At 43.2% G+C, this 22,202-nt stretch overlaps 1 protein-coding gene across 4 annotated transcripts in view; it reads right to left on the bottom strand.

The window, feature by feature from the left end:
- The window catches only part of LOC112232721 (homeobox protein Meis2), a 121,967-nt gene extending 99,965 nt beyond the window's left edge, over positions 1–22,002 (bottom strand). The window contains exons 1-7 of one of the 4 annotated variants that reach the window (XM_042325345.1): positions 20,706–22,002; positions 19,946–20,178; positions 19,018–19,159; positions 18,586–18,636; positions 17,861–17,911; positions 17,109–17,258; positions 5,719–5,833 (exon numbers count right to left, since the gene is read on the bottom strand). In XM_042325345.1, the coding sequence (XP_042181279.1) occupies positions 5,719–5,833; positions 17,109–17,258; positions 17,861–17,911; positions 18,586–18,636; positions 19,018–19,159; positions 19,946–20,178; positions 20,706–20,717 (754 nt within the window). In that variant the 5' untranslated portion in view covers positions 20,718–22,002. Of the gene's footprint in view, positions 1–5,718; positions 5,834–17,108; positions 17,259–17,860; positions 17,912–18,585; positions 18,637–19,017; positions 19,160–19,945; positions 20,179–20,419; positions 20,603–20,705 lie in introns of those variants that run through there. The other 3 variants (XM_042325343.1, XM_042325346.1, XM_042325344.1) reach the window with 3 other exon arrangements.
- Positions 22,003–22,202: the final 200 nt, after the last annotated feature.

Raw genomic sequence — 22,202 nt, 5'->3', positions numbered from 1 at the left:
TCTCTCCCTCAAACTCTCTCTCTCTCCCCTCAAACTCTCTCTCCCTCAATCTCTCTCTCCCTCAAACTCTCTCTCTCTCCCTCAAACTCTCTCTCCCTCAATCTCTCTCTCGCTCAAACTCTCTCTCTCTCCCTCAAACTCTCTCTCCCTCAATCTCTCTCTCCCTCAACCTCTCTCGCACTCCCTCAACCTCTCTCGCTCTCCCTCAACCTCTATCGCTCTCCCTAAACCTCTCTCTCTCTCTCTCTCTCGCTCTCTCTCAACCCCTCTCCCTCTCCCTCAACCTCTATCTTTCTCTCTCTGCACCTCTCAGGGGAGTCTGTGTAGCTGCAGAACATGGAGGATTGTTCACTTGCTGAGAAAATGTACAAAACGTTTTCTCTTTTTTTTTGCTGGGGATTTTGGTAGTAAAACAGGGGGAATGGTATGGAGAGGCCTTTTGGTAGTAAAACAGGGGGAATGGTATGGAGAGGCCTTTTGGTAGTAAAACAGGGGGAATGGTATGGAGAGGCCTTTTGGTAGTAAAACAGGGGGAATGGTATGGGAGGCCTTTTGGTAGTAAAACAGGGGGAATGGTATGGAGAGGCCTTTTGGTAGTAAAACAGGGGAATGGTATGGAGGGGCCTTTTGGTAGTAAAACAGGGGAATGGTATGGAGAGGCCTTTTGGTAGTAAAACAGGGGGAATGGTATGGAGAGGCCTTTTGGTAGTAAAACAGGGGGAATGGTATGGAGAGGCCTTTTGGTAGTAAAACAGGGGGAATGGTATGGAGAGGCCTTTTGGTAGTAAAACAGGGGGAATGGTATGGAGAGGCCTTTTGGTAGTAAAACAGGGGGAATGGTATGGAGAGGCCTTTTGGTAGTAAAACAGGGGGAATGGTATGGAGAGGCCTTTTGGTAGTAAAACAGGGGGAATGGTATGGAGAGGCCTTTTGGTAGTAAAACAGGGGGAATGGTATGGAGAGGCCTTTTGGTAGTAAAACAGGGGAATGGTATGGTGAGGCCTTTTGGTAGTAAAACAGGGGGAATGGTATGGAGAGGCCTTTTGGTAGTAAAACAGGGGGAATGGTATGGAGGGGCCTTTTGGTAGTAAAACAGGGGGAATGGTATGGAGAGGCCTTTTGGTAGTAAAACAGGGGGAATGGTATGGAGAGGCCTTTTGGTAGTAAAACAGGGGGAATGGTATGGAGAGGCCTTTTGGTAGTAAAACAGGGGGAATGGTATGGAGAGGCCTTTTGGTAGTAAAACAGGGGAATGGTATGGAGAGGCCTTTTGGTAGTAAAACAGGGGGAATGGTATGGAGAGGCCTTTTGGTAGTAAAACAGGGGGAATGGTATGGAGAGGCCTTTTGGTAGTAAAACAGGGGAATGGTATGGAGAGGCCTTTTGGTAGTAAAACAGGGGGAATGGTATGGAGAGGCCTTTTGGTAGTAAAACAGGGGGAATGGTATGGAGAGGCCTTTTGGTAGTAAAACAGGGGGAATGGTATGGAGAGGCCTTTTGGTAGTAAAACAGGGGGAATGGTATGGAGAGGCCTTTTGGTAGTAAAACAGGGGGAATGGTATGGAGAGGCCTTTTGGTAGTAAAACAGGGGGAATGGTATGGAGAGGCCTTTTGGTAGTAAAACAGGGGGAATGGTATGGAGAGGCCTTTTGGTAGTAAAACAGGGGGAATGGTATGGAGAGGCCTTTTGGTAGTAAAACAGGGGGAATGGTATGGAGAGGCCTTTTGGTAGTAAAACAGGGGAATGGTATGGAGAGGCCTTTTGCTCACCACTCAAGATGTCAACATGGTTTGTTTTCATGCATATCTAATAATTATAGGAGCGGACTGAAGAAAGGCAGGGAGGGAGGCAGGGAGGGAGAGGGAGGGAGGGAGGGAGGGAGGGAGGGAGGGAGGGAGGGAGGGAGGGAGGGAGGGAGGGAGGGAGGGAGGGAGGGAGGGAGGGGAGGGAGGGAGGGAGGGAGGGCAAGAGCTTCCCTACCTTGAAGTTGTATCAGTAGTGAGGATTTACTGTAGTTGAGTGAGTCTGTGAGTGTATCTGACTGTACAATGTTTGGCATGGACGTGAAGTGGATTATGCTTCATCCGATTCCAGCTCAAACACTTTGGGTGTTTTAAACTGATATTGGCCACCTTCTTCAAAATAAACTCCTATTTTTAAACAGCCACCGACATCAGGTCTGACTTATTCCTACTTCATTTACATTTCTGGTGTCTCAAGATAAGTTCAGAATAAATCAAAAGAGCTGCTAATCAAAAGGGCTACAAGCCAAGCCAACACTGATACTCTGATAGTGGAGAGCACTGAGCTGCAATCTGTAAGGAAGCCTATTGAAACTTCTCCCATGCACCACTGCTGTTTATCAAGCTAGAACACATGGAGTTCTGCTCACAGACAGTAAGTAAGAGTGCAGAATTTCCCCCGAAGGTGATAATTCATATTTTCATTTTTGGAAGGGATTTCAGAGTGGGAAAAAAGTGTGTGAGCGAATGAGGTGGAGGATGAGGAGGAAGGGGGGTGGGGTGTTAGCAGGCCTGTGTACTGTACCCAAACCCTCTCTCCAATGTGTCAAAACCTTAACTGGCAATCTCTACTGACAGCTATGAGCATGCTTCACCTTGCTTTACTGCTTCACAATAAATTATTCCTTAAGAGGGGATACACATATTTTCTCACTGGTTAAAATGTTTTCTGGCAGGGGTTCAGAATAATGCTCAGTGCTGACATACAAGCAAGAGATTATGTTGTTAAGAATGTCCATTTTCTCTAGGCCTCTATCTACACTCACACTATCTCAGAAGGGAGGGCAAGGTATGAGAGGTGTATGCTGTAATGTCATTTACCTAACAGGAACTATAAACCGTCAACGTGATGACGGATTAACATGAGGAGGAAAACAATAGGAGAATTCACACTCGCCAACGCATCCACTCAGCCATTGTCAGAGAGAGACCCCTGTGTAGGTTATATCAATCAGGAACATTTCAACACTCACTAGAAAATACAAGACCCAAAAAGTTGGCCTTAAGACTTCTCATTTAAAAGAAATGAAGCAATTTTTTTAAGCCCCACACATCTTTCAACCTGCAGTGGGCTAAATCAGGCCCACACATCTTTCAACCTGCAGTGGGCTAAATCAGGCCCACACATCTTTCAACCTGCAGTGGGCTAAATCAGGCCTACCCAGAGTAATTATTGGTAGTCTTAAACAAATCTACTTTGAAACAAAAAAATACACCTCACACACATGGTTATGGGCTTACAAAAAAGCAGACACCTGTACCATGTCAGATATAGAGTTGAAATGTAATACATTTTGGGATTGGATCCCAATATTACACTTTATATACACCACAGAAGACTGAAATATAACAAAACTGTTTGACATAGAAACACTGGATTTCCGTCATAAAAAAATGTTTAAAACTTTATTAATTACGAAATTATGACAAATATTAATAACATTCAACCCATAAGGCCAAAGGGGGTGCTTTTGATCATTGACTGCAGGAAAGGGCTACAAGTATTCACAGAAAAGGATGATTCACTTATGGATTTTTGTTCAGTCCTTTACAGCTCTTGTCTTTCCTTCCGCCTCCCTGACTCTCTCTCTCTTTCTCTCCCTCTATCTTTTTTCCCTCATTCTTTCTTTCTTTCTACAGTACCTCAACCTCCACCCATTTTAACAGAGGCTAACTTGTTAAATACCTGATTAATTAGGTGAGGCACACATTTGGCTCTTTCTCTGTGGGCTTAAGTGTTCAGACTATGGAGTGTATTTTTGTAACGTGGAAATGTGGTTGAGATGAGAAGGCTATCCATGCATGGAGAGGAGTAGAGTGGAGGGGAGAGGACAGGGGGCTCTGTCAGAGTGGAAGGACCAGAGTTGTGAGTCAGGGAGAGCTTCAAGCGTAAACGTAATTGCAAGAATGTGAAAAATGAGGCAGACGGCTCCCGAGCGGAGCTAAAGGTCAGAGCGCGCCTCACACGAAACAACTGGCTGGAGGACGGCCTCATTAGACCATTAAATCAGCTGCCTCCTCTCTCTCGCTCCTTTCTCTCTTCTTTATTCTCATTCGTACTCTTTTTTTCTGTCTTGATTTTCTCTCCTCATTTTCCCTACTCTGTTTTTTCTACTCCTTTCTCTCTACACCTCCTCGTTTTGGCATCTCTTTTTCTCTCTCCTCTTTCTTTTGTTCTATCCCCTCCTCCTCCTTTTCCTTTTTTCACTCGGATGTTTGAGCTGGAGGTAAGTACAGCATTTATCCCCTTTTGGTCTGGGGCAGGGAGGCCCAGGTCTGGTCTGGGGCAGGGAGGCCCAGGTCTGGTCTGGGGCAGGGAGGCCCAGGTCTGGTCTGGGTCCTACTTGGCCCAGTGCTCAGCGCCGTACGGTAACTGTCTTGGCCCATATTGATCAGCTGTTACTGGATCCGGTGATGAGAGGAGTCGATAAGTGCTCTGTGGATTACAGGTCACTTGTACATATGCGTGTAAGATAATCAATAGGCAGTGCATTTCTTTCTACTTCCTCCCTCTCTCTATTATTTCTCTCCCTTGTGCAGCCTTCTTTTCTGCATCGTTTATTCTCTATAACTCATGTACTGGCTTTGAAGGGATGACCAACAATGAGAAGGTATAGTATATTCAATAAACCTGAATTTAACAAATCAATATTTTGACAGATGTATAGTGGCTACACTAGTTTCTAAAAAGGGGTTCAATATGTGAACTGAATCTCAGAGCTACTGTTCACCTTGCCAGACACAGGCCACAGTGACTGGCCAGATCCTCTCTAATTCGCGGTGCACCTCGAGAACTGGAGATACTGACTGTCAAGGCCAAGCCCCTTCCGTTCAGCCAGTCAGCTGCCTTTGATGCAACTAGTCCTGACGTGGGCCCACCACAAAGGTCTACTCTAGGAGTGTCTCTGTGGTCAGTAATGGTTCAGCAACACAGCCACTCCGACAGACCCACAGACTCAGACAGACTCTATGATTAAACCAGCACAACCACAGAACACACACACACGCCATCAATACATTTGATTGCCTATCTGCAAAAGGATAGCCGTGATTGGACATGACAAGCATCTGGCCTGTTGTGGAGACAGACAGTGTGAGGGAGAAGAGTGTGTGTGTGTGTGTGTGTGTGTGTGTGTGTGTGTGTGTGTGTGTGTGTGTGTGTGTGTGTGTGTGTGTGTGTGTGTGTGTGTGTGTGTGTGTGTGTGTGTGTGTGTGTGTGTGTGTGTGTGTGTGTGTGTGTGTGTGATGAAATTCCATGCAAACCCCAGACGGAAACAGACACACACCCGCACACACACACACACCCGCACACACACACACACTGCCGCCAGTAAAAGGAGCTCTGACTGCAACAGAGAACATTGAAAACAAGGGCAGGACAAGAAAGGAAAGGCTAGTGGCTATCACCACTGTTGTCTTAGTAAAGACACTATTAAGATAACAGTGTTGAATCCCTTATTCATGAATTTGTGTGTGTGTGTGTGTGTGTGTGTGTGTGTGTGTGTGTGTGTGTGTGTGTGTGTGTGTGTGTGTGTGTGTGTGTGTGTGTGTGTGTGTGTGTGTGTGTGTGTGTGCGGGTGTGTGCGGGTGTGTGCGGGTGTGTGTGCGGGTGTGTGTGCGTGTGCGTGTGTGTGTGTGTCTGTGTGTGTGTGTGCATGCGTGCATACCTGTGTGCATGTGTGTATGCTGGCTTACCTTGCTCGCTGCTGTTGTCACCGCTCTGTGAAGCGTGGCCCCCGCTGGAGGGCCCTGGTGTGCCGGCCGAGTGTGTGGAGGTGGCGTCATCGTGGTCTCTCCAGGAAGCTGGGTTCTGTTTGGAGTTTTACAAAAGAGAGGGAGAGAGGGATCCATCCGTCCGCATTCCCCATCCAAACCGCAAACCAGGAGAGGAGAGCAGGAAGGAGGAGGAGAGGGGGGAGAGGGGAAGAGGGGGAAAGGGGGAAAGAAAGCGGGAGACCACATGAGTATGTTGGAAACGTCAGAGTGACATCTGTAAGAGTCTACAGTGCAGTGAGGATCTCTGTGACTGCTTGCATTCCTTAGGAAAGCAAAGACATCTACTCATCCCCCCCCTAGCACACAATCAACAACGCTGCTACAATCAAAAGCAGAAAGACAAACGCCACATGCACTAAACCAGCTGGCACTAATGTCTAAACTCTGCAATCACACAGTTTCATTAATACATACGAGCACACAACACAGAGAAGACAGTTAATGTGGTGTCTGATTTTGAACGGTGCAGGCAGGGCGCTCGCTGAGGAATTGTCTAAACACATATGGCCGGGCCCGTGGACTTAGTTTATACCGTAACCAATTGAGACTTCCGTGTCAAGTGAGAAATATCGAGGAAAGAAGTCTAAATACACCACAAGAGCTATTCATCATTAGCACTGTCAGAAATGAAAATAAGATATGACAGTGATTCTCCCTCTAATCTGCCAAACAATGCACACACACACACACACACACACACACACACAGAGAAACACACACACCCACAGATACACATACATTCAGAGAAAGCTCAGAGCACTCCTACAGAGACAACTGGCTCCAATAGTGGCATGGTTTGCACAATAAAAACTTGTGCGATGTCTGTGTGAATGTAAATCATAAGTACAGTTTCTCCTCCCTTTCCCTACTCCTTTTTTCCCTCCCTCGCTCTCCTCCCTCTCTCTCCTCCCTCCCTTGCTCTCCTCCCTCCCTCCCTCTCCTCCATCTCTCTTTTTCCATTCTCTCCTTCCTCTCTCTCCTTGTTCTCTCTCTCCTCCCATTTTCTCTTTCTCCTCCTTCTCTCTCTCCTGGTCATTCCCAGGTCCCTGCTGGTCCGGACCGGGGAACTGGCGTCCCACAGCACAGTACAGGAAATGCTTTATCAGTGCCACACGAAGGCAGGCTACAAGTGGAATTTCCTCTGCCATTCACACCACAGAGGGACACGTCACCCCTATACACACAGTACAGATAGACACATGAGTCACATACACACACGTACATTTACATTCACACAGACATCGCACACATACACCGTAACACACACACATACAAACAAAGTCTAGTCTATCCCAACTTAACTTGTCACCTTTTAAAACAATGACAAAATGTTGGCCGACGTTGGCCCAACGTTGTCTGGGGCCTTGGAGAAGCAGCCCCTTGAAAGGAGCCCAAGCCAAACAAACACAGGCCTGCACCAAGGCTTCCCACAAACCTTAGTCCACTTCTCCCAGCTCAATGTTTTGTTGTTATCTCAAACACACATACATATATTAAAAGCAGGAGGGAAAGTACAGGCCACAGAATTATTTCAAAAGAGACTGTTTTTACCAATCACTTTAAGCTCAGTAGCGATCCTGCTGAACGTTTGCCTGCTAGTGAGGCTGCCCCAGTTTGAGTGAGCTGTTCTGGGGGAGGACAGACAGGAGATTGCCTAGAGAGGAGTTCACGAGGAGAGGCTATGAGACAGCAGCACAGAGCGGTTAGCTGACTGGCTGGCTGGTCCTTATGTGCTGCCGCTGCTGCTCTAGCTCTGGCTGTGCCTACGAGCAGCTCAGCGGCCCTCCTTTCATCTGGTAAGTTTTTGGGGAGGAAGGCTGTGTTCTCAAACAGCTCGGAGCGGAGTGGCAAACAGCAGGCAGACACAGGCCCTTCAGCCCCAGCACTCCACTACAACCCCTCTCAGCGTCAGCTGTTCTCCGGATGGCAATCATATAAAGAGCTGGGAGAATTACCCAGAAGAGGAGAGGAGTTGGGGGAATAAGGCAGGCCGAACAATAGCCCTCACGTGGGTTTTAGCCCTTCTGAATGAGGGAGTGGAAAAGAGGTGGGCTTCGATGCGGTCAAGAGCCTTCCTTTACAATTATCTGTATATTTTTTACATAGAGGGTACCAACACTAACGTGAGCCATCTTATTACACTTCTATTGAGCCAATGTCTTTAAAAACGGAAGGGCAGGCAGGGAGGGAGGCTGGCTGAGACAGAGGGAGAGAGACTGCGAGAGAGAAAAGAATAGTGACTGAGACAGTAAAATAGTATTTCCGTTCTCGGAGGCCATGAAGTCCAAACCCCAGCCACCAGAAATGCAGCCGATTCATTTATAAAGAGGCTGAAAATGTGTCATCGGCGGGACGCAGCCTCAAGAGCCCAGGCAGCGCATGATGTATTTAGCCAGAGCCAGGCTCCACAGACTCCAAATGGGCTCTTGTTGCTCTAAGGGAAGAAAATGACCGGGTTCCACTTCCTGATCACTGAAACACCCATTGCCGGCCAGACTGACCTAGAAGGGTACTCTACAGTACGCTAACTAACTCACTGACTCTCTCTATCTCTCCACAACACTACAGCCTCTGATCTGATGGCCAGCTAGGCCAGGGAACCACATGGACTTAATGCAATGGCTGAATCGATATGACTTCATTTAGCTATCATAGCACAGTAATGTGTCATTTTTAATGGCTCTAGTACTAAATTCAATTCAGAGACAGCTTAGCTAATGGGAGTGATATTTGGCAGTGATTTGCTAGCCAGAAGTACAGTAAATGGAAGCTTGGCCAGGGATCTATGCCTAGGACTAAACTAGGCCCTGTTGGTCACTGTAACATAAGCAAAGACCAAACAACAGTAAGGAAAATGATGTAGGTCCAAACAAATGCTTATGCTTTCATTTTGTCAAACAGGTGCTTCACTATGCGTAGATGTCGCTCACCTCTCATCAATAACAGCTCTCGCACAACATGGCAATAAATATCCCAACACCTGCGTTAACTTTCCACACTCAGCAGGGCGACAAAAGCAATAGCCTTCCTTTCCCTGCTGTGAATTATTCAGTGAACCTCTCCAAGCTATGAAAGGTGAGCGCACACCAAGGCCTGCATTACCAATACACAGGCAGACACACACTCACAAACACAGATACCATGCCTCCCATGAGTCTATTAAAGTTCAAACAAGATGTAAAAAAAAACTACTTCACCCAAAAGGGTCTTTCTTCGTCAATCTAAAAACCAAGATCACAACAACAAAAAATCATAATGCCTGTAGCACCACGTCATGTGACTACTCCCTGTAGCTTGGCATCATTAGGAGTCAAACATGGTTCACTCCATACTCTTCTCTAATTGTGTTAAAGAGCACTGTTACCAGGAGGAGAGACCAGAGCAGCAACGAGCAAACACAACACAACACACAGCGCAGACAGGCACACAGGTAGACAGACAGACAGGCAGGGAGACAGGCAGGGAGACAGGCAGACAGACAGACAGGCAGGGAGACAGACAGGCAGGGAGACAGGCAGACAGACAGGCAGACAGACAGGCAGGGAGACAGACAGGCAGGGAGACAGACAGGCAGGGAGACAGGCAGACAGACAGGCAGGGAGACAGACAGGCAGACAGACAGACAGGCAGGGAGACAGACAGGCAGACAGACAGACAGACAGACAGACAGACAGACAGACAGACAGGCAGACAGACAGACAGACAGAGAGGCAGGGAGACAGACAGAGAGACAGACAGACCGGCTGACAGGCAGACAGACTGGCAGACAGGCAGACAGACAGACAGACAGACAGACAGACAGACAGACAGACAGACAGACAGACAGACAGACAGACAGACAGACAGACAGACAGACAGACAGACAGACAGACAGACAGACTGTCTGACAGGCAGACAGGCAGACAGGCATACAGATAATAGATAGACTAGATGGAAAATAAGATACAAGGCAAGCTTGGTCTCCCATGGCTGCCTTCTCTATTTGCTGAGGTTAGCGACTCACAGCTGATAATGCATGTTGTAATTAATATAAATGCAGGATACAATATGTGGGGAGAGCCTTGTAGTGCATCAGGGCAACAGGAGAACAACTCACTCCTCTCCTCCTGTTGTCCTCCTTTTCTCATGTACACACACACTTGCCCTACCCATCACAGCAATTTCACTGTTTTTTTTATTCTTCAGTACATCACTTGGACTTTAAAATACAATTGATTTAGCACTGTCATTGAATTTAATTCAAATTCCCAAAAACCCAGGGCCTGAAAAAGAGGAAGGGGCACTGAAAAATAGGTATAATGCAGAGTGAGGCGGGGGACTACACTGATGTAGTGTATACTGTAGAACTTCTTCCTGCAACGGCTGGGCCTGGGAGGCTCCTCTACTGAACATGTCCCATATTGCTGACACACTAGAAACATAAATCATCATAAATCATAGCCAGCTGACATTTCAAGACACATCTTGCCACACCGCATATGCAGTTAAAGTCCTTGCACATTTTTGTTGAATTTGACACGTAATTACAGACACGCCAAAAAAAGATGTTCAAAAGTGAAGGTGCTCTTCTAGTAAACAACTGAGCATTTTTACAACACCTACAATTATCCTCCAAGAATAAAAAAGGAAACACGAATTAATCATCTAATAATTCACCATTGTGTGTTTTAAGTGATAGGCGTGGCTGGCAGGCAGTGTGTACAGTGGGGAATTTACTTCAGGGCAAAATAAGTCTTCATTGCACTGAATGGCACATTACATGTGCAATCATTCCATCAGAAAGCAGAGATAAAAACTTGATTACACACCATTGAGAGCTCTGTGATTTACAACCTTAACCACGTTTCCATCCACAGTCTTTATATGAGTAAAGTCATACCGTATAAAAAAAAAATCACGACAGCTGTGACGGAAACAGGAAGTTTCGGTACAATTTTATAAATGCCAACCGACAATTTTTGTTAATTCGACATGGTCGGATGTTTTTGTATCAGTAACATTTGTTCATGTGAGAAATGGCGGTGGAAACACCTTTATGTGCACATACTGATATAATAACCATCATATCGAAGTAAACGTGGAGTCACGCGATGATATGGTGTGTTTTCTTCTCACTTAGGTCTCGGGAAACGATGCAGTTTTTTTCCTCTACACATTAAATAAGTTATGATGTACATCACAGGGTGTTGAAAGTGCAAGGTGCTGAGCTGATGTTCCTTTCCAATAACTATAGAGGGTCTTATTCTGGTGACATGAGGAGGAAGGGGAGGACCAGGAATTTCATAAAAATAAAAATAGTGAAACTTTAAAAAAGCTATTATTTTTAGTTAAAACTGTACTAAAGATATTCACGTCACCATATAACTGATTAAAAAACACTGTTTTGCAATGAAGGTCTACAGTAACACCATGGTGTAGCTGGAGGACAGCAATTTTTGTCCTCCTCTGGGTATATTCACTTCAATACAAAACGTCGGAGGCTCATGCTTCTCACCCCCTTCCATAGATTTACAAAGTATTTATGACGACTTCTGGAGGGCGTCCTCCAACTTATCAGAGCTCTTGCAGCAAAAACTGACATGTTGTCCAACCAATCAAAGGATCAGAGAATGAATCTAGTACTGAAAGCATAAGCCACAGCTAGCTAGCACAGCAGTGCATAACATGAGGTGAGTAGTTGATTCGAAGAGAGAAAAATGCAATAATTAAACAGTTTTTAACTCATTCATATCTTCCAAAAGAAATAAGCAGCAGAGAGCGACAGCGATAGCTATATTTTATTGTAATTCTTTTTCCAATTTCACCTACTTAGCTAGCTAGCTAATGCAGCTAATTTAGCCTACTCAACAACCTGACTCAAACAGAGAGGAATCTCTGAGTAGAGAAGTGCAAATGGAGTACAAAATTTGTCTGATGCCAAGCAGATATTACAATAAGAAGCATTTCAAATCTGCATTTAAAAAACACAGCAAGATATTTCTTATGCGTTTAATATTTTTTTGCTGCGTGAAAAACGCAAATTCTTCATTAACACAACCCCTAAGTTTAACTTGCTAGTTAATCTAAGTAAGTGGCTGACTTAATAAGGTGACGTAGCGTCATATTGTGTTAGCTTTCTGCCGTGTTTGAGAAGTCAAAGCCCTTTGGATGAGTTATTTGTACAGCTGCCACTATCTTGAGTACCTTGCTGCTTTTTCTCCTCTCTGTTCTTACCCGTCTGCTCCTCCCCATCTTCTCAGAGCAGAGCAGGCAGGCCCGTTGCCCTAGCGACTCCAGACTCCACACAGACACAACCTGTAGCCTACACATGCTGCTCCAGAGCCAGTACCGTTCTTCCTTCAGAGAAGCATGCGTCAGAAATGTGTTCATTTGCACAATGTCTCTCATTCACAATCACTTGTAAATGTCCAAACTCACCAAATATTACGTTCTGTAGCTCTTACCTATATATGTATAACCTTATGAGCTGGATTGCCTGTCTTTGCAATTTGTTTATTTTCGTTTTCACTCATTAGCATATTTAGCTACCAGCCTCCATTAAAATGAGCTATTACTTGTGCTAATTTTGTTAGCATTTTGGTAATACATGCCCAATGGACTTTTGTTCTTTTTTTTTTTGGCGCCCCCTTGTGTACTAAGCTTGGAATTCCATATATGCAGGTATGAGAGAAGGACGGTAATGATGACATGGAAATCTGGATACCACCCAACCCTACATAGGGAGGTGTTTTCGCCTGGTCAAATATAGCTGTTGTGTTGTGCACTGGAGTCCACAAGCGAAGGGAAAATGTGAGAGGAGGAAAGCACGTAGATGTGATGATGCAGTTCGTATGGCTGCTATGAAAGTGCAGTGTGTGCGGGTGATAAGGGGTGTATTCATTCTACCGATTCTGTGGCAAAAAGTTTCTTAAACAGTAGCAAATGGAACAAAATAGGATGGACCTACCTGAATTTGTCCAATAGAAATTCTCGTTTTAGTTGCAACACGGTTTTGCAACTGTTGGGACTAATGATTACACCCTAGATCAGCTAGGTGCAGGAAAGAGTGTGCAAGGCAGTATTGAATGTGTCAGTGTCTGTCACCTTGTCTCTCGACCTGTGTACCTACTTTCTTTCATAGGCTAGGTTGTAGCAACCTCATGATGGGTTTAGGGCAAATTCAAGAATCATGTATTAGTCTAAACCTATCAATGTGACATAGAACTGTGTGAATGGAATATGAATGACAATATGAATGACATATTTTGTAAGATAAATAAGGTAAATGCTCATAAAAATATAACAAATCCTGGTGTAAAATAAGCTTACACATATCTTAAGAATATGATCATAAAACTACAACTCCGGGAATGTGTTTTAGCTCAGTTGTAGGTTGCATTGGTGTCTATGTTATGGGGCTAGGAGGGAGGGATGTGTGTGTAGCAGAGGGGTGGGGGACTGCAACAAGTGAGCCTCGAGCCTCTCTCTCCCTACTACCCATAGTGATTAGACATGCCAGCCAACAGGCCCCTGCATCTGAACACTAATCAAATAGGAAACGTAGGCCCAGACACAAAACAATTGTCTCGAACAGTGCAGTCAGGCCACTAAACGACACATTGTTTTGATGGGGGGGATCCAAACAAAGTCAGTCCAGTTGGCGAGAGCTACTTATATTAGAACACCTTCCAAAACTGACAAATTCCCTAGACGTAGGCTATGCAGGGAGTCAGAGTGTACAATTATGGAGCAAAGCGCGTGTAGTACTAAGCATAGGCACTTAAAGAAACAGGCCATTTATTACATGTCCAATGATAACAACAGAAGCCACGGTTTATTGTACAGTGTATCATAGTATTGGCATGAATCCTTGTCACCATCCCGATCAATGTGTTTTTACAGCCCAAGCCTTTACCAGAGAATGAAATGTAAACACTAGTGTTTTCTCTCCGGCCGTGCAGAGCTAAGATAACCTACACATAACCTTTGTGGGAACTACAACCAGCAGCCCTCAAGCGTTGAGAGAAAAACCGAGTGGCAGAAAGTCAACTCCCACAATATTTCTTCATAACAAACAAACTATGCACAAGTCGTTAAAAAAAACAGCCTCAATAGCAATGTGCATGTATTGGAGGAAAATGAACATCTTGGCTAATATGTAGGACTACTGATTGAAAAAAAGCCATGCAAAAGACAGGAGGAGGCACAAAGAACAAATTCATTAGGACAGATCATATTCAGCAACCATTCATTCTATTTGCCACCTTAATTGGATGTAACACAGAGAAGACTGAAATGTAATTTCTTTAATTAAAAGACAAGCGAGCACAGCAATTGACGAACGGCACCACGGCACTGATCGTTTGCTAAGATCCAGACAGACCCTTGTTTCCACTATCCATGTGTAACAAAACATCATCAATTTTCCTGTGACAGGGGTGCTTGGTGGTAGCGGTGCGCGGGGTCAAAATGGGGGGGGTTGGGACAGTCATAGAAAGCCAAAGTAAGAAATCAACAGTAGCATTAAGGCTTCATCCCCTCTGACAAAGGTATAATCCAATCAAAGACAACACAGTGTTGAAGTGTAAATAACACAACTAATAATTCTTATTGGGTTCTAATGTCAGGTATGGATGGAGAGAAACCAGGGAGAGAGGAAAGGGGGGAAAACAAGCTCAAAGCGATGTCTCCTTCGCAGTGAAGAACCTCATCATCTCCGGCAAGCCTAACTTTCACCAAATGAGAGGAAGCCATGGGCTATATATAAAAAATGCATATCAAAGCAAAGACAAATGGACGCCAGAGATTGAAACTAAATAAATGTGCATATCTAACTATCAAATTGCCTTCCCCTCTCCAACTAGAAGAGAGGATAGAAATGCATCATAAAACAGAGGCAAGAATAAATAATAAAATAAATAAAAAACAACAAGTGTAGCTGCAACTGCTTGCCATCCCTACAGTGCACACACGTGTGTTCCTATATGCAGATTTCAATGTTGTGTTCACTCATATTAGTCCTCATCATATTTGGGGCATATACAACTCAAACTACTAAAATATGATATGGAAATTAGTGTGCATAATGTGGGGGACATAGCCATTAACTACAGAGTTGTAGGGCCTGGTTAAGCGCAGGCCACTAGAATGTACACACTACTGTTATAGACCTAAATATCCTCTGTTATTCATGACACAAGGCCTACAGTTTAAGCCATACTGTTTTCACTGTTATATCAGCAATTATATTTTGCACTGCATTTCACATTACTGTCAAGAAGTACTGTATAATACAAAATGAGTGTAACAATAAATATATTATTAATAGTGATGTAGTTGTGACAAAATAGGTGGGTAAAGTCTGATCGTCAACACACTGTACAACATAGTATAACAACGTAAAGCCTAAGCTACAACGCACATACTTTTTTTACATTTGCACAAAGATAATCTGATAGCACATCCATTATTAGCCTACAGTTCACACTACAGTTGCAGCGCTATAGTCTCTTAGTAAACAAGGTGCAGAAACGCACAAGCAACCTCCTGCTTTGGTAAAACTGTACACAACAATTAGTTGTAGTAAAATGTTCATTGCTGCCACAATAAAAAAAAAGACATCTCTCCAACCTAAAACACCCAATGAACAGTCAGTATATAAACGAGCCTAAAACAGATGACGTGTCAAACACCTTCGCGTTTGTTTATTGCTGCTCCTGATTTTCTTTATTGGCATATTTAATTAGCTAATTATCAAAATAATATTTCTCACAAATGGAGTCGATGACAATTGCTTAGGTCCAAACATTGTGAGGGAACATTGGAAACTGGCTCGAGTATATCAACCATCTGCCACGAAACTAAACAGGCTATCTAATCTATTCAGGATAAACAAAAGCATGCCTCATTTCTACACATATTCTGTAAATGAACTCCACAATATTGAGCTTTAAACCGCTGCTCGGCCCCATTTTGCTATGGCTGTTAATTGTGTTTTAATTTACCTTAGGCATTGCACTCTGACTATCCAACTCTGAACAACGCCGCGGCTATTCAAAGGGAATAAGCCTCTATTATAGCTAGACAGATGCAGCTCAGTGACTTTGCATAACACTTAAATCTGCTTTCATTCCTAATAGGCTTGAGCTCGTGCTGCTCAGATATTAACCAGTCAGTCACTCTGTCGCAATATACACACCCCGAATTCACCAACACGTCATCCCTACAACCTATTTAATACGGATATTAGACCAGATCCCAGATATTAAATCAATAATGAATTATCAACTGTGCATTATAGGCCTTTACAGTACACCGATGCAATGCAGCATTCCGTTTGTTACATGAAAAAAGCCATGTTTAAGGCACCAGATCGATCTTCAAATGTAAAGGCACTGTACACTTCATGTGCATATAATTGAATTGGGGGGGGGGGCACACTGCAAAACCACAGGGCGATCAATAAGAAACAATTAAACACATTAACATCAACTGCAAATAACGTCATTGCTACACTACCAAGACGTGAGGTAGGCCTATAATACCAAATTATGAATTTGACATTGATGGTAGCCCATAAGGTATCCCACTGAATATGACTTTCTCCCTTTCTGCATCCAAATCAGACAGCTTTGTTACGCACGCTACAAATCATTATCGTCTCTAATATTGTCTTCGGAAATTATGCCCTTGTCTTTTTAACATTAGGCCACTCCAAAAACGTGCTATACAATTGTAGTTATGAGCAAGATATAATCGCTTTCACATTCAATGTCCAACAATCCACGATGTGCACGGCGGCCATATACAAAGACTAGGCAAACCCCATAGCACAAACACACTCTCGCTCTGTCACACAAACACACACTCACACGAGCGCGCGCTCTCTCACAAACAGAGAGACGCTGGCGCGCGCTCACACACACACACACACGCACACACACACACACACAAACAACCAGTTACTATACACACAAGAATGCCCCTAATCAAAAGACTAAAACAATAACTCACTGCATTGTATAACAAATGACTTTTGACCTAAAAATATCGATTTCCCAAATGCATTTGCTGCAGGGCTACTGCTGAGGTCAACATGGGCGCCAACACAGACTAAACGGAGACTATAATGACAGTTCACACCATGTAAAATAACCAACGAATTATACCGTAGGTAAAACACATTTGAAACATCTTCTATCAACAAAAATGTCTACTTCAATATCACCACCAACAAACAACGCTCATTCACATACAACGCCGACGGTGTAACAGGCCTACATAACTTTCTGATAAACTATTATAAAGATAGAACATGTTGTATTACTTACGTGATCGGCTAGGTTGGTCGAAGATCCTGAGAGCTCTTCATGGTCTGACTTCGAGCTGCCATCCCGCTCGTCAATAACTAGATCTATTGGCATTTTTCCTTTCAAACAACTGATGTACCGATGGCAAAAATTGTCGCAGAGCTCGTGCACCTAGACCAAGAAGAAATACGTTTTTTCAGGATGGGGAAACGCAGGCAGTCCAGTAATAGGCCCTAACTACTATTAAGGGCATTATCGGCCAATGCAAGGAAACAATAGTGAAATTGTTGCAGCGCCTATTATTCTCTTGAGACTACTAGAGCAACAAGTTGAACAGCAAAAAATAAACACCATGTGTGAACTCGACAGATAATAACCAGTTGAGGTCAAATCTCCAGACTTCAAATGTGTGATATTAGCATAACAACAACGACAAAGCATTATCAATATGGTCAGTGTATTTATAGGCCGAATAGTGTGAATTCAATCCAATCACTCTGACCTATATTATGAGTCTCTGTGTGACAATTAAACATGATATTATTTACATTTTAAAATATAAATATTTGTATCAGGTTAACGTGTTACATCTCATGCAATATTAACTAATTTCCATCTGAATTCCAATACTGTCAACATTTTAAATTTGTGCAACAAACTAGGCTAGCCTACTATACGAGTTAAACCGGGCCACATGCATGCAGAATCTAACGCTGACCACCTCTCAAATACTATAATCACACAATAAAAATATTAATTGTAAAAATCTTTACCTTTTCTAATTCTAAAAGGTGAAATCGTAATACTTGTATGGCTTGTATCATCTGAAAACAGGAATAAACAAGAATAAAAATCTACATTTTTGGTGTGATAAAATTATGAAAGTATAATGGTAAGCTAAATGCTACACATCATGTTATTTTAACTTCATATAACAAAAACACATGGACTTTCTTGAAGTTTGTGCAATAGGGTTCTCGAGCAAAACAAAGTTATGCTTCCCACACTTATCGTGGTGGGTGAAATTGGATGGGCTATTGATTTAAGATTTGGAAAATACAAATGTAGGATTATCTAACAACTGAATTAGGCAAGACACATTTGGTGAACCGAGCCAATAGACAGCGACTGAACTATGACAGCGGCAGATACAGCCACATTGCTCCCAATGAGTGGCCATGGTTCATTGGAACAGGATTCGCCCAGCGACAGTCACAGCACTTTTTCGCCAAATCATAGGCTTCCCTCTCCGCCTCCTGTAGACACCGTAAGTAATTCTGTGCCACTCGAAACCCCTCAGAGCTTCCCCTTGTTCACTTCAAAGACACCTATCTAACATTTGTGTTGTGCTTTTGCATCAAATCCTCACATATTTACTTTGCGATGCCGAGAACACAAGAGCATGTTTAAGTCCACAAAACAAGCTAAGTAAAGAGTAACAAACAGTCACACCAGGAAGGCAATTGAACGTCAAATGGTGGCCCTGCATAGTGCTTACCAAATTGTCCAACTCTGGATTTGATGAAAATAAAGGTTTTTCTGCTCGGACCTACAATAACACCAAAGATGGGGGATTAATTACTTCTTACATGCGTCGAGGGCATTTTGTCATGAATCAATTCTACAAATATATATTTGATTTCGTGCAATAATAGGCTATTGTATAATAAATAAAACATAATTCACAGTGATATTATATTTGCATTGCATACGGTGTAAACATGAATAACTCAATATCACCAGTGAATTCACGTGTTAACTTCAACTATGTACAGCCTATATATATAACACACTTTTATTTTCAAACGTTCAACTTTAACTTTTAAATTCCCAAAAGTGAAATGTGTCAAAAGTTAACAAGTAGATACGTGTGCCATAAGCACTTGGAAAATCGTATTGGGTTTTTAGTAAATATATATATAAAAATGACCTGTTTGGCAAAGACTGCGATGTCCTCGTTGAAGGAGTCAGAGGAGCAGACATCGCCGCCTGCTACCCCAGGCTCCCTCGGAGTGCACGTCGCCAGCTCGCACTTCTCAAAAACCAGCGCGAGCAGCGGGAATAATGGGTGACTGTAAGAGGGGAAACAGAGCCTGAGCACAACCCGGCATCCAGCGCCTCCACACAGGCTTAACACAAGCTAATCACACGGCTACACAGCAAGCTAAAGTTTAGCGTAAAACTAAAGATGCTAGGAGGGCAAACAGTGAAGAATGTGTCAGGAATATAGAATATCCTTTCTAAGGTTTTGACTGAGATAACTTTTTGAAATGTATTTTACTTCTCCAAATTCATTCATAAAGTAGCCTACTTTGTAAACAACTTATGAATAAGCTATGTGCACATCGATGGCAAAATACATTGTTTACAAGTTACACCATATGTGTTTGTCTTATATCTTTCCAATGTACTTTACGCACAGACACTAAAGCATTCATTAGTAATGGCTTTTATAATGTTTTGGGGATTATACCAAAAATAAACTCGGACCTTTCAACGGTTTACAAGTATCCATAACCATAATGTTGCAGTGTGTTCAAATCCGTGTTACAATGTGCCAATAACATGCATCCTTCTATTTAATAAAGGTTTAGTGTTAATTGTACTATAATGGTTATCCACAATCGTTTTAAAATATAAGGTATGATAATATCAGATGACTGATACTCTTAGACCTCTAGGTTTTGACAATACTTTTCCCAAACACAAAATGATCCTTGAAATTGTTTAAACTAAACTTGCTAATGCATATACTCTGAGTTAACTAACTTCTGCAACAAGTAAAACGTCCATAAGTCAAATCACCATGAAAGCCTAAAATAGATTAATAATAAGGTATGTAATTATAGTTCACCTACCCATAAATTTGATCTTTATCCCTCTTTAAAACATCGTTGACAGCGGAGCCCATGCTGTTAGGCATAACGCTGGGATGGGGTGCATGAGCACCGTAGTGCTGGCTGGCATGGATCGGTGGTCCATGGTTCAAGTGATGGACTTGGGGTAGCGGCCGTGGAGCATGCGGGTCTCCGTACATAGACGCTGGGAGCCCGACTCCGTCCATCCCACCATAATGGGCCAGCTCATCGTACTGGAATAAAACAACAACAAAGTCAGAGGATAGAAACCCACGAGTAAATGTACCCAAAACGTACATATAGTTACAAGGCAACATTTAAGTCATAGTTGGCTATCGTCAAAGCGATATAGTGAAACTACACCAACATTGGAAAAAGTAGCCTAATCCTTGTGCCATTCCTGTTGCTTTGACAGAAAAGGCATTCGCCATGGCTAAACTATAGTGTGAATACATTGATAAGGTTTGTAATTACCAAAAACATTCTAGTTCTGAATCCCCGAAGATGGGTTACTTTGGCAAAACACAAAATTACTTAGGAGTCCCTTTAAAAAACTGCTCCACAAATGCCGCGGAGACCGTTTGTTAAACCGAGGCTTTCACTCCGCTTGAAGAGTAAAGGTGGGCTACAGCAAAACATGTCAAATAAAACGGCTTAGATATGAATGCTTTGTAAAGCAGCCGCCACTGACAAGAGGATATCGATATGGAGGCCCTCCTAGTGGATTTGTATAGGTTAGTGTTGGAGATTTAAAACCTACCCTTTGCGCCATCAGGCTGCTCTCCAATAAACTCCTGGATGTGTCGTATATTTAATATCCCAGTCCGGTTAGAAAGTGATTTACTGGTACGATTCCTTTTTCAACCAACTTTTCTTTGCAAATTCTCCTATTCTCCAATGTGGTAGAGTACAAGCAGAAGCATCAGGAGTTGTGCAATTTTTCTTGTTTTCCTCTCCCCCCCCCAAAAAAAAAATAATTAAAGCAGCACCTGAAGGTTACAATCGGCCCATCAACAACCTGCATGTAACTAAACTGTCGTGTCTCATGGCTTTTTGCCACTCCAACTGTCAATCAAAGCCAGGGGTTGTCAAGGTAATGAATGAATGATGTTTGGTGATGATGTTCAAGAGAGGGAGAATCTTTTTAGCCCGTTTTCATCCAGCAAGTCCGCGTCCACTTTGTGCCTCCGGATCGCTATTTGTTTTATTATTACTGTAAAAAGAAAAATAAATTAAGAGATTGCAATTCAGATCTTTCCTTTCCCCCGTAGGTATTTAGTGTATCTCGCGGTCCGAGATGAGTGAGTGTCAGCGAGTGTTGGCAGGTTGGCTGCTAGCTTGCTTATAGAACAGAGTCAGTTTGCTGCGCTGATCGGCGGGAGACTGAAATGACGGAACCCGGAAGTAGTGGTGGACATAGCCAGTCCTACAACAGCTACAGAAAGAGAGGAGAGACCAAATCCTGTGACATGCAGAGTATGCACAAGGACGGCTTCAACTCGGGGGGAGCCAAACAACACAGCTTCTACACTCCCAGCCAATTCCATTCGCCGATAAGAGAAAGGCAAAAATAAAAGTACAAAAAGCGTAATATTTGTGTTAATCTGCAATGTATTCAGACCCGAAATAGCGTTTTACTATACATGCCAACGCGGACCTATAAAGCTGTGTAATAAGAGTACGAAAAGCCCGAGTTAAGGCGGACGACAAATGTTAACTTGTTCTAGTTTTCACTATTGCAAATAGGCTGGAAGAAATACGCGTGGCACCTCGCACCGGTTGTACATAAAACAGGTTATCATCACTCATGCTTAGTTTTCTTTCCAAAATATTTTAAACTAAGAACCCATCAAGCCATCAAACCTTATCTCTAATCAAATCATATATAGGCCTAACGTCACTGTAAATATATCGGATGCGTTTTGAGTTTAAATTATGAGCATGACGCTTACTTGTTATGTTGTGTTGTGGGTATAGTCGGTGTGCCTAATATAACAAATATCGGGGATACCTTCCAATCGTACTGCTAATTGTGAACCTAGGCTTATTAGCAAATTAAACGATATGACGCCCCCCCCCAACCCAACCCATAATGAACTTTTCCAAATAGAAAAAAGCTTTGCTCTTGTAGAGAAAGTAATGTTGTATGTTTTTTTCGTCCAATCCCCTCTCTCGATAAAATCCGTGCCTTGCCTCAGAGTAGTCAATTATCAAAGCTCCACAATATCATCAATCATGTGCAGTTTGAAGTTTAGAG

Source organism: Oncorhynchus tshawytscha, linkage group LG08 (assembly GCF_018296145.1).
Source record: "Oncorhynchus tshawytscha isolate Ot180627B linkage group LG08, Otsh_v2.0, whole genome shotgun sequence".
Lineage (NCBI taxonomy): Eukaryota > Metazoa > Chordata > Actinopteri > Salmoniformes > Salmonidae > Oncorhynchus > Oncorhynchus tshawytscha.
Note: the sequence above shows the minus strand (reverse complement) of the source record. Positions and strands in the feature narration are given on the sequence as shown.